Source organism: Dermacentor andersoni, chromosome 3 (assembly GCF_023375885.2).
Source record: "Dermacentor andersoni chromosome 3, qqDerAnde1_hic_scaffold, whole genome shotgun sequence".
NCBI lineage: Eukaryota > Metazoa > Arthropoda > Arachnida > Ixodida > Ixodidae > Dermacentor > Dermacentor andersoni.
Window position 1 is genome coordinate 88,417,307 of NC_092816.1, and position 14,585 is coordinate 88,431,891.

Sequence of the window (14,585 nt, forward strand, 5' to 3'; positions counted from 1 at the left end):
ATTTTTAATTCTTATAAGTTTATTTACTTCTTTATTGTTGTTATTCATCAATGAAGAGTACATATATACCAATGCAAAATATTTTTTTCTCACTTTACGGTCACCCTAGAAAAATTATGATAAATTTTTTTCTAAATAAGTCCCTAAGAACAATGGAATCTGCAATAAAAAAAATCGACCCTGGGCGGTCGCATATGGCGAAAAAAATCGACCTTCAAAGGATTAAAAATCACTTAATTTGAATTGATGGATAATTCAAACTGTTCTTTCGGTCCCGGCAAAGCCCTGTGTACTTGAATAGAGAAAAACTCCTGCAAATTCAAGCACCAAAAAAGCTACAGAAATTCTGAGAATCGTCTACTAATGTGTAAGCATTGTTTGGCTCAGCTGTGGCCTTCACTTTTGCTTAGTTTTGCTTACTTGCTTTTCCTAGCTTATGTGCGGCAACCCATGGCCTTTCTGGTGGCAAAGAATTCTTGGGCTTTAGCAGAGAATTGTCAGGTTTTCTCACCACATCCAGTCTCTTCAATGCAATCATACCAATTTAGCTAGAACAGTGCACCTCGACAGAGCAGAGCGGTCGAAAGGGAACACCAGCTGCCGCAGTAGCACAAGGCGTTGCATGAGGGGACGGTGCATCACCGCGATGCCATGTCACCCTCGCTGTCGCAAGCCTGTGTTATGCGCCCATTCCTTGTCTATACACGCTCTCACCGGCATTGCGACTGCGCCTCGGTAAGGCCCAATGAGAGCGCGCCAAGCATCTCAACCCTCTCACTTGCCCGCAAAGTTTTCATAACTTAAAGGGTGCTCAGCAGCGTTCAATTGGACATTGGGCCACCCTGAAATCTCAATTTGGCCCACACCCAAATTTCAAGTTGGCCCAACCCCACATTTCAGTTGTACCAACCGCAAATATCAAGTATGGCTGCCCCAAAATTGAAGTTGGCCTACTCCCAAATGTTAGCAGGGCCACCCCCAATCCCAAATTTCAGTTGGGCCACCCTCCACCCCAAAACTTCAAGTTGACCCACCCCTAAATTTAGGTTGGCAGACATACAAATTTCAAGTTGGCCCAACCCCAAATTTCAGTTGACCCACCCCTAAATTTCAGCTCGGCTCAGCCTCAAATTTAAGTTGGCCACCCCCAGATTTCAACTTGACTCATCCCTGAATTTAAGGTGGGCTGCCTCCAAATTTCAAGTTGGCCCACTCCCAAGTTTAAGTTGGCCCGCTCCCAAATGTATGTTAGCCTGCCCCCAAATTTAAGTTGACCCACCCCAACATTCAAGTTGGCCTACCCCCAAATTTCAGTTGGGCCACATCCAAATTTCAAGTTAGCCCACATCCGAATTTCAAGTTAGCCCACATCCAAATTTCAAATTGGCCCACATCCAAATTTCCAATTACCCCAATTCCGAATTTTATGTTGGCCCACAACTAAATTTCACTTGGCCCACCTCGAAATTTCAAGTTCACCCAACCCCAAATTTCAGTTGGCCCACGCTGACAATAAGCTTCCCCAAGCATTTTCTAAGGAGCCTTATGTATCTTTATGGTTATTCTTGTCTTATATTATTTTTTTACTTTAAATTGTTTCTTATCACCTAAAAGCTACAAATCCTCTACATTTACACTATCATAATGATTAAATGTCTTAACTTTGCAAATTATGCGTCTTTGTGCAGATGCAAGGCATTATACCTTTTGCATGACAGGGCTGAAGAGCTTGCCAAAGAATGCGCATGCATTAAAACCACACAACAGTTATTTCAAATAATATCTCCCATAAAAATATCTCCCATGCCCCGCTTTTCAGATAAACTTCACGTAAAGGTGAAGGTCCAATGCATCGCTAGCTGCTGTGATGTCACATGCCATAAAAAAGAAGCAGGAATGGCTCGTGAGGAACCAAGACCGAACTGGTGCAGGCAAAGTGTGTGCACCCACCTTTCCCATCAGGCTTAAAAGGAGCACGAAGGAGACCCCAGCCTGCGCTTATCATATTACCCTACGCATGCTAGGGTGGTTTCCTATTATCATGCACTTGATCACATTACCGCGCGCTCACCTACACCCCCCTCCTAGGGTGCGCTCGATCACGTCAGCTCCAACATTGGGCACGTGGGAGTAGGGTATGCGCCATCCATCCTTCATGACTCACTCTCACACATTTTCCCTCGTACCCACAACAAACCATGAACAAGGCACTATCTTATCGTACTTGGACTTCATACGGAGCCTGGACTTTTGCCACATGTCGTTGCACATTGATGGAAAAAAAGAAAAGATTTTCAATGCAACCCTAGTGATCTTATTTGAATAAATTTCTGGTACTTATGAGTTCGAATTAGCCAGATTTTACTGTACTTTCATCATATCCAACTTTCGTTATAATTTATAACGAATCCAAAACGCATCGCATCCAAAACTAATCCATAAACTGCAAGGAATTCTGGGACATGGTAGTCTTACAAAATGGTTAAAAGCATATTTGTCACGACGTCAACCATTCGTTCATTTCGAAGGGCAATCATCAGACTACATTGAAGTTCTACCTGGTGTGCCTCAGGGCACAGTTTTAGCTCCCATTCTCTTCCTTCCTTTTATCAACGACATAGCAAATGGCATTGATGCAACGGTACACATGTTCGCAGATGACTGCATTATTTATAAAACAATACAGACCAAGGATGGTCAGGTTGTTTTGAATGACGCACTTAAAAAGATAGCAAAATGGTGTCAGGACTGGCAGATGACGCTAAATGCAGAAAAAACTGTCTGCATGACAGTCACGAGAAAGAAAGCACCACTAACTTTTCCATACCAAATTCAGCAAAGAGAACTACAAAGGGTTGAAGAATACAAGCATTTAGGTATCATTATTTCTTCCGATCTAAAATGGAAGAAACACATGTCATACGTGGCAACAAAATCACTCTCGGCGCTTTTTTCCCTCAAACGGTCCCTCAGATACGCTTCACCCAATACCAAACTACTCGCGTACACAGCACTCATTCACTCCGTTATAGATTACGGTGCCATATGCTGGTTCCCATACACTAAATGTGCCATAGCAAAGTTAGAGAACGTACAAAGAAAAGCAGCCACATTCATTTATAATAAATACCGTCATCATGATTCCCCAACTGAACTTCTACGCTTAGCCGGACTCCCACCAATTAGCGATCATGCTAGATATCTCAGACTAAAATTCCTGTTTATTCTCCAGAGCAATGCTTTAAAAATAGTCAAAAACAAGTTTTTAGTACACTCTAACGCTAGAATTTCAAGAACGAAACACAATAAACAATTATCTGAGTATAGGTTTCACAATGACACTTTCAGGTATTCATACTTCCCACAAGCTATCAGAGAATGGAATCTGTTACCACAAGAGGTTGTCGATTGTACAACCTTCGGTTCTTTTTTGTCTTGCCATATCTTTGTTGCTATGTGATGAAATGTGGTTTTTACATTATGTTCTATTGTCACCAAGAATGCGCATTGTCATATCGCTGTACATGTGTATGAATAACCTTGTATTTAAACCAAGGACAAGGCTTACTGTAAACAATTATCGTTGAACCCTGTGTGAATGATGTATTTTCCCTTTTATGGATGTACCCTTCCCTGCCAAAGCCTTCGTTAAGGCTAGCAGTATGTACCAAATAAATAAATAAATAAATAAATAAATAAATAAATAACATATGCATATATCCATTACATCTCAGTATCGGGTAGAATCATTTTATATTTACTTCATTACATCGGATAATTTGTTGTGTTCGCGTTTGCCATATTGAGGTTCGATCGTACAAATCTTTTGTGCTCAGTGAAAGTAACCTATCTGCTTTCCCAAACTTGTAATCTACCAATCTAGCCTCAATTTCTTTCAGTTTCGGTTTTCAAACGATGAAGTGGATCCACCTCGAAGGCACACGCACTGCCACAAGGACGCACCTGGGCACTGCTTTGCAGTTTGGCCGCCTCCAGCTGGTCTTTGTACTCCTGAAGCTGCTTCTCAAGTCTGGAAATTTTCTCCGCTTGCGCAGTAGCTGCAGTCTGTGCAGAGAATGGTGCCGGGGATAATCATTACTCCACCGCAACAATACAACACCAAATTGCCTCAAGAGGATATAATAGGACATTGCTACAGCTAGGGAACCTGCACATTCAGTTTCACTGGCAAGAGCATATTAAACTGCCATACAAGATAAACACACATTTATATTGCACAGGGTACATGCAACCAGTTTACAGTGAAGGTTTATCAAAGCCTCCACAAAACACAACAGCGCTACCATGAGGCAATATGCCGGTACCCGGCCTGAAACTGTTCTATTACCATGGCAACAGAAGCAGCACTACATTTTTTAATATGCGCACGCATTTCTATGATCACACAATGAGAAAATTGTCCATCCATCCATCCCGTAAGACAACTGCTTTCAAAATAGCACCCTCAGCAACAGCGAATTCACCTTTGTGCTGCATCTTGCTTTTAACAACAACGAAGTGGTGAGAGCACAACACTCGCGTAGCTCTCGGCAGATGCCGCACTCTGCCACTTTCGCAGATCACTTTCAAGATAAGGGCCCGCGCGACTTTCTTCAACGCTAAGTAAGCAGCAAAAACACAGTGCGCACAGCTATCAGCAGTCGGCACTCTTTGTCGGCCTCACAGGTCGCTTCCAAGGTACAGTCAGCGCAGCGGTGCCATACGAAGCCGTTGCCCGAGTTTGTTTGGTCACGGTTCATAATGGTTCGACACGGATGGATAAGACGCTAAAGAGCGATAATGGCTCGTAATGATTGGAACATCATCAGAGCAACTGGTGCTGCCACCTGCAGTACTCTGCTTGTGTCATCAATGCTCCTTGCAGCACCATCTGCACCAGTTCGTATCGCTGCAGCGCTGTCGTGTGTACTGGCCAGACCCAGATTCATAATATTGATAATGACAACGGGTTACGCAGAGATGAGCAAGTGGCAAAATGCTTATGCATCCTTAGACAACTCCCAGAAGAGTTTCTGCGTGATTTTTTTTTTTCGCTGACTAAACAACATGATTAGATGGATTGACAGATTAACACACCAGAGCATCATATGAGCTATGAGAGATGCCATAGTAGATCACTCCATATCAATCTTGACCACAAAGGGTTCTCTAACATATGCCCAAAGCTTTTACTGCAAGAGTTTTTGTCCTGAACCCCCAACCAGAACGCAGCTGCAACACCAGGAATCTGACTCTGACCTTCTGCTCAGCAAAATAATACTTTAGCAGCTAAGCCTCAGCAGTGGGTCGCAGTGATGTGGCACTATCAACCGCCACTACACTCTGCTTCATTGATTGATCAAATTACCGATTTGAATGCACCCAATTTGTTCCTGAATTATCAGACAGTGATGCATGGATGACTCCAGATTATGTAGAGCATCAATGCTTCTTAGACTTCGAATCCTCAGTTGGTAAACATTGCTGCATACTTCTCACATGGCAAAGTGGCCATAATTACAAGGAATGCAACCTGCGATTCAATGCTCAGCAGCACAGCAGTACAGGCCCTGAGCCACAGCAGCTGGTTGCCACAATGCTTTCATGAAAATGTTATGAAAAATGCAGCAAAGGTTACAATTTAGAACTGAGACAACTGACTTGGCACCCTCATTTTACTCGTGCATCTCAACCTACACTGAAGCTTTGGGAATAAGGCCTATTATTACCACGATAAATATTTTTTTCATATAGCCCTGTCTTCACATTAAAACTAGTAATTCTTTGTCTTTTCGAAAACACATAATGATCACATCGTGCTGTTAGTCTACATCTTCAATTGTTCAGCACAATTCTAAGTATGTATGCACAGCACAAAACTACTCACATAATTGTCCGAATGCAAAATTTCCTGTTCCTCCAAGCGGAACTGCAGGTCTTCCACTTTCCTGTTGAAAAGAATAAAAGTAAGAAAAGGCTATTCACAGTAAAAGCACAACACAGCTTTGCACCTAATGACAAACAGTCAAAAATGAGCACATCACAGCACCTTGTCACGCTCCTGAAAATATATTTTTCACACAGGAGGTGAGGATTTTCACTAAGATTACAATTTGTTCAGAATTCTGTACAGAGTGTGGCCCAACTAAAATCACAAAAAAATCTTGTAAAAGTGCATTATAACTGTGACATTCAGTCTGACTTAATGCACCTTCAATGTAGTCGACCACACCCGTCATTACAAGTCATCGTCATACTTTTGCTTTTTGACATGAATGCTATCACCGCAAAATGTGTTTGCTTTATTTTTGTTTTATTAGCGACACTGATGCAACGTCTTATCGTTTTGTGTTTCAAAGCACAAGTTCTTGCATTACTTTTGTACATCGATGTGACCAGTGTGGTGTCAAATCTATGCGGTTATCATCCATCTGAGTGCGTCTTCAACTCGAAGTTTTCAGCTCATACATAAACATTGGCCGTCACAGGAGAAACTTCTACATCAAGTATGAATAGCAGCCAGGCAAGAGCCTCTTCTCTGATTCACAGACGGCTACAGTGCTTAGCATAGCTATCGCTGCAGAGTTAGTCCTTTTCCTTGTCAGCGCAAGTACGTCCAATAAAGTGTTTCTGTTTTATTCAGACAATTTATTTGTCATTGCCTTGTCCCCATACCGTGTGACGGTATGATGAAGGCAACTTCGACAAGACCTGGTGGGCATAGATGGGACACACAGCACCCCTGGGACATGAAACGGTCACTCGCCTTTGGAGGTCCGAGTTCAGCGCCATGAGCCGTGCTCGCTCCTGCTCATGCTCCTCCAAGAGCTGGTGGAAAGACGCAGCCCGCTGCTCCATCTCCTCCGCATAGCACTGGTGTTCCGTACGGAGCGCTGCCAGCTGCTGCTCTGTCTGCACGAAGCCATCACAAAAGCGGAGGAGAGCCTTAGAAATTTTTTACATGTCCATATATCCATCGCCGATAGTGAAATACTAACATACTGAAGACCGAGAATGTGGCCAGAAAAGCCTAAGGAAGAGACTGAGCTTGGCCACACGTGTGTCGCCTTCCGCAGAGTACCAGAATATCAAAGACGTGGGCATGAGCCGCTATGCTGGCGCCAAACTCTTATGACACTGCGTTCAACTTCATGTTAGAAATGTTTGTGTGTTACACAAGCGTTCCTGTTGAAGGAAACAAAAAAAAAAGCCAATATGCACTTGTGGAGATTACTTTGCTGCCAACGCCTGTAGGACGTCATCCACCAACAAGAACATAGTCAATAATAGTTCAGGCAATAATAGTTTGACACGTTGTCCTTGAACTTGGCACCACAAGAACTAACTACAAGTGTTGCTGCTCTGACAGTCCTATATTCTGTAAACAGCAATGTGTATACAGACTGACAAAACTCTGTCACCTTCTCTGGCCACACGTGGCACTACGATCGACAAACAGATTTGAGGCACAAGCCACTGATGACAAGAGGCTTACCCGCACAGAACTACAGGTATGCCCCTGAATGACCAGAACAGGAGATATCTAAAGCTTGTTAACAGGGCGCTGCATCGACGTCAAAACACTGTGCAAAAACGGAAAAAAGATACGAAAGCATGGACGAGCACAGAAGCTCATTTCAAAGAACGTGTACCATCGATGACTTTGTGGTACCTTCCAGAAAATGGAATGATTACACTACATGACATCATTTACAGCATGTAACAACTGGGCAAACCAGTGAAAGAAAATGCATAGAAAAAAATATGCTAATTTCAAGCTGTTGCTCAGTGTATTGACAGGATGGATGGGTTGCAGAAATAGTTCGACTATGAGCAATTCTTTCAACGTTAGTGACGCCATCTCAAGACATTGTTAGAACAGTTGCTCCTGAATATGGCCCTTCAAAACGTTGTCCTAATAGGGCATTCGCAGCGATCGGACTGTCATGTTCTTAAAGAAACGATGCTCTCTTCAACGAGAATTGATAATGATGGTGCCATGTTCACTCTCATGCCTCATACTTCTCCCAATGCCTAATATGAGGCTTGTAAGAAAATTTTAAATAAATAAATAAAATAAGTAAAATAAGTAAATAAATATGTGAAATAAGATCAAAAACCTTAAGCAAGACAGGGCAACCGCTTATCCATAACAACCTGCTTAAAGATACACAGGTCAATTAGATCCTTCATGCATGCACAAATAAAAATGCACTGATATGTGTAAAACAACTTAAACTGGGGCCAACGTTGGTTTCATACCAAGAAGTTTTCGAAATGGCATTCTCAAGCAGCTTTGCATACCTAAATGTCCAAACTTTTTTGTACGCCTTTCGAGTTTTTTTGTATGCCTGGTGGATAACATCTTCCAACTATGTACTACCTATTTCTAAAACTCCCTATAAATAGTACTACCACCAGCTATGGAAAGATTTTGTTTCTTCCTACTTGAATGCATGGTGACAACCATACTATCAGACCTGTCACATTGTGTTGCATCATAAAATCAATGCTGTCAAAATTTCAGAGGAAAATCTCTTTTGTCAGTTGTTAACGGCTGTATAACTAGAAAGAATTTTGTTTATGCTCTGTGCAGATGAGTTGCCCTTCCCCTTTTCACTATCACCTTGCCATATATAGACGCTTCACACTTCAGGCCTTTGACATATAATTACGACACTTAATGTTATCTGTGTTAACAATGATCACTTGTTTCTTTCACTGCCATCTTCCAAGTCCAGCTGTAAAGTCAAGACATACTGTGAATACTCAATCTTTTACACTTGCTGACAAAATAAGAGTTCAATACAAGCTCCACCTAGAAAAACCACATCACACATGCCTCTGTATTTGAAAACATAGTTCCATGAACGCCGATAATTGGAGAAATTCACCTCCGCAGCGACTTCACAGAAATTAGTGAATGTAATTGGTTGGTGCACTACACGAATTCTCCAAGTTGGACAGTAGTGAATTTGCCATTACATTCCTAGGTTCTTGTAGCAGAAACAGCACGAGAAACGAGGTCTAGGATGCCCACAACACCAGCGTACACTGATTTTGCAACGTTGGCCATCTTCCTTCTTGTAGACATATACATATTTCTGTTCATCGAATAAACTACTAGTTGATAGTCAGCGCTAACATTGTGTGTTTCTCGGTCCTTGCTTTTTTGTGCAGTTTCCACTACAAGATGCAATGCCAACTAGCCCAATGTTGCAACCTTTTTAATTCCTAGGTTATCACTGTAGCTGCTTGTTCGAATTGGCACATTTGTATTCAAGAGCGCTACGGTTACCTCTTCAACTTGCACAGCGGCCCTGGCAACCTCTGCCCTTTCGAGGTCACGCTCCTTAAGCAGTTGCTCCACATGTTCTTCCTTCTCTTTCAGAGCCACCTAGAAACAATGGCAGGAGGGCAAGCATTGATTATGCGGCTCCTGCGCTGACCATCAATAAACACTATTGCAACCTTCACTTGAGGACAACTGAAATGTTTCAGCCGATGCAGTCGGCACTACAATGTGCATGCTGCAGAAGACAAATGACACCGATGTGGAAGTGTACAGTTCAGTGACGCAATGCACAAGTACGGCCCTCAAACCTGAATGTTCACATTTTTCATATGTGTTGTCCTCAAGTGTGGCTTTTCAAAAGCTTCAACTGCCAATGTGAAGTTATTTTACATAAAAATGCGGGAGTGTAGGCCTCGGTGCTTTGGAGATGTGAAGCTGATTGGTGGCGTAACTCTGCCTAGAAAAAAAAAATTTTTTTTTTTTTGCGGGACTCCGAAAAAGAGCCACATTTTGATCTTAAAACGATCGAGATGAACAGCCATACGATTCAGTGAAAGAGGCTGTTGTACCGATTTACACCCCTGCAGCTTTACGTGGCACTGCAAAATTACCTGCAGTCACACATGAGTGAGTGCAATGCAGTGCACATTAAGACATATGCCATGCAAGGCAAAACACACAGAGTCAGGTGCAAAGGCATTTCATTTTATTCCAAACACACAAAAGCAGTTAAAAAAGCCAAATAAATTATTCCGTATTAAACATCACACATACAAGAATCTACTCGCAGTCACATATCAGCAGTGAACAATTGTTCTATGAGAAGATGTTATCGTACAATGTTAGGGCATGTTAAAAGTGAGTACAGCCTGAATTACCGCAAAAGGACCAGGGTTATGAGCAGCTTAATTGAATAGCTTGCATTATCGAACAACTCTTCTTCAAGAAGAAGAGCTGCTTCATCACAAATTGGAAACCTGGGCAGTGAAGCCCAACTGGCAGTTTCTCCAGAACACATCTAGATGGCATTGAACAGCCTTATCTATTAGTGAATGTCTAAGCTTGGCAGGTGTCAGGAGTACTGAAGCGTCGTCTGCGTAATCATCGATGGAAGCCACGATTTGTGAACTGTGCGTGTGTACAAGTACTTGATTTTCAATACCAGGACAGGGTCGATCGTCTGTAAGAAACCACCCCAAGGGGCCATAGATGAGGTTAGACAGCTGTTTCATGTCACCATTCTTGTGTAAGGCAGAGATCAGCATTTCAGATGCAAGTGACTAACTGTCCATAAGCTGCGTTGTCATCAAAATGATGTGCAGCTGCAAAAATGAAGAAGTGTCTCAAAAACATTGCGAGCCAACAACTCATTCCAGTGTCTACTACCATATTTTATTGAAACAAACTGCTAAGACTAGATGCTCTGCTTTCTTCGTGGAGGCTTGCAGGCTGATGTGAAAGAAAAGTTTATTTTATTTGAGAGAGGCAGAGAAAAAGGAAACAGGAGGGAGACAGAAGATGGCGTCGCAATCCGCCAGAAGCCAAGACAGCCATTTGGGTACAGTGGGAGCTCCAGCCAAGCGTAGATCTTCCGCATCATAAAACCATCCGTCGTATGGGCCTCAGAAGGTCGTCAAGCGGGGGTGTCAGGTCCTGAAGCGAAAGTGTTCTTGGGGAAAAGGTCGCTTCCTTTTTTTTTTTGTGCTGTTCAAAGGCTCAGCCATGAACGCAATCTCGGGGATGGATGGGGAAAAAGTGGGAGTGGAACGAAACATGCACACATGTACATGCATACAACGGCATACACGCAGTGAGCACGAATGGTACAAATGACATCAGCAAAAGCTTTTTTTTACAAAACTTCACATTGGCAGCAGCATTTTGGCAAGAAATGATGGCACTGAATTTGATTAAACATCAAGGACAGTCATTGGAGATACCTGCCCATGCTACCCTGATGATTACGCACCTGTAGGGAGTTCTGTGACGCTACCATAGGTGAGGTGAGCGGCTTAGTAGACTTCTGGAAATGCAAAAAATCAAAATCATATTTCAGACACTATATCGAAATTATGTGGAATTTATAAGGGAAAAAAAAGCCTAAGGAAAAGGGTAATTTGTTACAGAGTTAACACTACACGTATGTTATTAAAACAAAACCCGGTGAAGTACTATACAAGTGGTTACATACAAATGTTTAGTCAGAAAATGAAAAACAAATGCCCCTCGAAACTAACGTTAAACACTTAAACATTTATTGCAAAGCACTTTTATGAAACATTACAAGCACAATAATTGCAGTATTGATTATCTAAAATTATGAGTACTAGAGATTACTGAAAAGCAACAATTCAGGGCACTTCACAGCCTTAACAATAGATTGTATATTCAAATACAGAATGTAGCAGACAAATTGCATTTACACAGCACCAAAAAGCACGGGTTCAGCGGCATGTGATGTAAAAAGAGAAAGCAGAAGGATTGTGAAAGGAAGACAGTGAGAGTTCGGTTACTAGAGCAGGATCAGCTCGCTAGATGCAAAATTTGCTAAGCTGCCGGAAGCACTGGGAGGCTGGGCTGGCCAGCAAATGGCATCCACCTTACCGTTCTCTCCCTTGCAGGCATTGCTTCTGTTCACACGCTGCAGCCGTGGCAGGTGTCTGTGGAACGTTACTCCCAGCAGTGGAGGGATTGAGCAAAGGAGAGGGACTGAGTAGCCGCTACTTGGACAGTTTAGGGAAAGGAGACAATCAGCACAGGTGTGGGGGAGAGAAGAACACGAGTGAGTGAAACACCAGGCAGCTTGCAGGAGGTCCTAGCTTTTCGTGTTCCACATCTCGGCTGCAAGCCTGACAGCTCCGTAAGAGGGCAATTCCCGCCAAGCCTAGTTTGAATATTATGCCTAAGTAGCAGATATGAGGTTCTATCTTTATATTGTCAAGTCAAAGCACATATCTGTTGCTCTTTGTAGAAGGCTAAATCTCGATATGGTATGTAACTACTGTGCCTCTGAATACTTGACAAAATAGGCATTACAAGACAACCGAGACATAAGACTTCAATCACTGGCTGTTTTTTCTTGCTTACAGCCAGGACCTTTACTATGAAGGAGTGAGGAAACCTCAAGTGTAGTGATATCCAATTCACAACATACAATTTTTCTTTGGTGTGCAACAGAAGCCAGGCACGAGTAATAATGAAATATACCGTGCGCTGTCAAAACGTTTGTTACCACTGCACTGAGGAGACAGTGTTACACTTCTTTTCTGAATGCATGGCTAATGCTGACACAGTTGGGCATTGGTTAACTGCAGACTCGAGAGATCTGCCCCATGAAAGGAGACAGGCCAACAGCCGAGACAATGGAATGAAGGCACGGCAGAGACCAAGGAGTGGACTGGTGAGTGGGCGGGAAGACTGCGGGGGAGGATTACCTTGGCAGGGGAGGTTAGTGCAGCGACGCCCAGCCTTACCCCGGCTCTGGCGGAGGCCGAGCTCAGGGAGCTGCGCAGTGATTCTTGGCTACCTGCACGCCGCGGCTGCGAGGTGATGCGCGTTGTGCGCGTGGTCGTTGTCGTGGTAGTCGAGGTGTGGCCTCCCTCGCGGGCCACCTTGTGCAAGGGTGCAAAGAGGCCATGCCGCGGCAGGCATCTGAAGTACCTGGGATACAATGTTGGGGCATAACCACATCATATGGTGAAGAACCTATCCTGCATCTCCCATAGTGTCATTTCAACTAACTTTGAAGTTGAGAGAAAGTTAAAGGGACACTGAAGTCTAAAGGCAAATATTGAGTCAAGCTCAAGTGATAGGGTAATGCTCGAGAAAGTCTAAGGTGTCAATATTAGCATGAGCAGAACTTTAGTAATCAAGCAATTTAGGTAAATGCAGGACACTATTTGAGCCTCCCTGGGACACTCAAGTACTAGCCCGGTGAAGTAGGCACTCCTCATTATAATTCTGTCACTAGTACTTAACCATTTGTAATAACAAGAACATTGCATTGCATTATAAAACAGAAGAAAATGCTACTTGTCCAGTTCTATTCGATTCATAGAAAAAATAACACACTGATGTTACCCTAGACAACAATGCAGGCAGGTGAAAGATTTCGTTTTTGCTCAATTTTACAGCTCCTGCACTTTCGCATTTCGGTACTTTCGTTATCACTTAGCTCTGCACTGGTTTTGCTGGCTCCGAAAGCTCAGACAAACTGCAGGTAGCAGAGAATGCCACATCCATGTGATGTTGCAGGATCGGCAAACAATCCACGCCACATTACCAAGAGCAGCTGCAGTGGCGAATCCAATGCTTTGTACAGGCTCGGTTTCTTCAAGGCCGCATGTTTGTTTTGCGCAAAAAACCGTAGCACCATCTGTCGGGCACCGTTTTACTGACCAACAGCAGTAAAGGGCGGTGATGGCACAGGCAACATCAACAGGGCAAGTGATTTGAATTCCGCTAAAGGTATTCCTCAGACGTGATTTTCTCTTAACGAAGTCGTTTCTCATCACTGCAAGGTTTCTGGAATGGTGTTTTAACAGTCCACATTGACTTAATATTTGCCTTTGGTGTCCCTTTAATAATGGCAATGTTGCAATGCGCAGTCATGATGATGGTGAATCAAGAGCATGTCTTTCAAAGTGTTGTTTCAAGTGGCTTAGACTAAGTATAATGTTGTGAGCCTATCATCTGCAAGTCAACAGTATGCTTATTTCTATGCTTGCCTAAGGTTCAGCAAGCTTAATGAAATAAATGTGCCTGTGAGAGAACCAAAGCTGATAAAAACTGCATGACAGAAATGAATCTGTGAAGCCTGTTGCGATGTCCCTAATGTTAAATATGTGTTGGCAGCTGCAAGGCTGGTAACCTGCTCTGATCCAGAAGAGCCTCAAGCCAAGTGTAACAGCCAAAAATATTGTAACGCTAACAAAAACAAAAGGGCACAGTGGGATAACTGAAGAAGGACGCACTTCTTTCCAGCAACAGAGCCGTCATTCTTGCCGACAGGGTCATCCAGCTCCACACCAGCCCACTGTCCTGTGGCGAACTCTGTGGGTCCAATGAAGCGCAGGGTGCCAGCCTTCATGCCCGAGGAGGCGTTCACTATGACACGGTCGCCAACCCGCAACCCACAGTCGGTCGTCGTGGTCAACGTGTGCATGGTGACCGCCCGCGGCGAAGACCGAGTGCTTCCTGTAGGGGAGCTCACTCTCGTGGTGGTCACCTGTGGGCCCGATCCAGTCGAGATTCCAGCTTAAGTTGTCTTTTGCCTACTGAAAAGTCTAAC

The 14,585-nt window shown here is 43.4% G+C and overlaps 1 protein-coding gene across 4 annotated transcripts in view; it reads right to left on the reverse strand.

Annotated features, from left to right (window-relative positions):
* LOC126525062 (uncharacterized) overlaps window positions 1–14,585 on the reverse strand; it is a 140,588-nt gene that overhangs the window by 49,601 nt on the left and 76,402 nt on the right. For 3 of the 4 annotated variants that reach the window (XM_050173119.3, XM_050173121.3, XM_050173122.3), the window contains 7 exons: window positions 14,269–14,522; window positions 12,730–12,955; window positions 11,265–11,318; window positions 9,299–9,397; window positions 6,767–6,912; window positions 5,888–5,948; window positions 3,964–4,065 (listed from right to left, as the gene is read on the reverse strand). In XM_050173119.3, the coding sequence (XP_050029076.2) occupies window positions 3,964–4,065; window positions 5,888–5,948; window positions 6,767–6,912; window positions 9,299–9,397; window positions 11,265–11,318; window positions 12,730–12,955; window positions 14,269–14,522 (942 nt within the window). The remainder of the gene's footprint in view (window positions 1–3,963; window positions 4,066–5,887; window positions 5,949–6,766; window positions 6,913–9,298; window positions 9,398–11,264; window positions 11,319–12,729; window positions 12,956–14,268; window positions 14,523–14,585) is intronic. The other variant, XM_050173120.3, reaches the window with a different exon arrangement.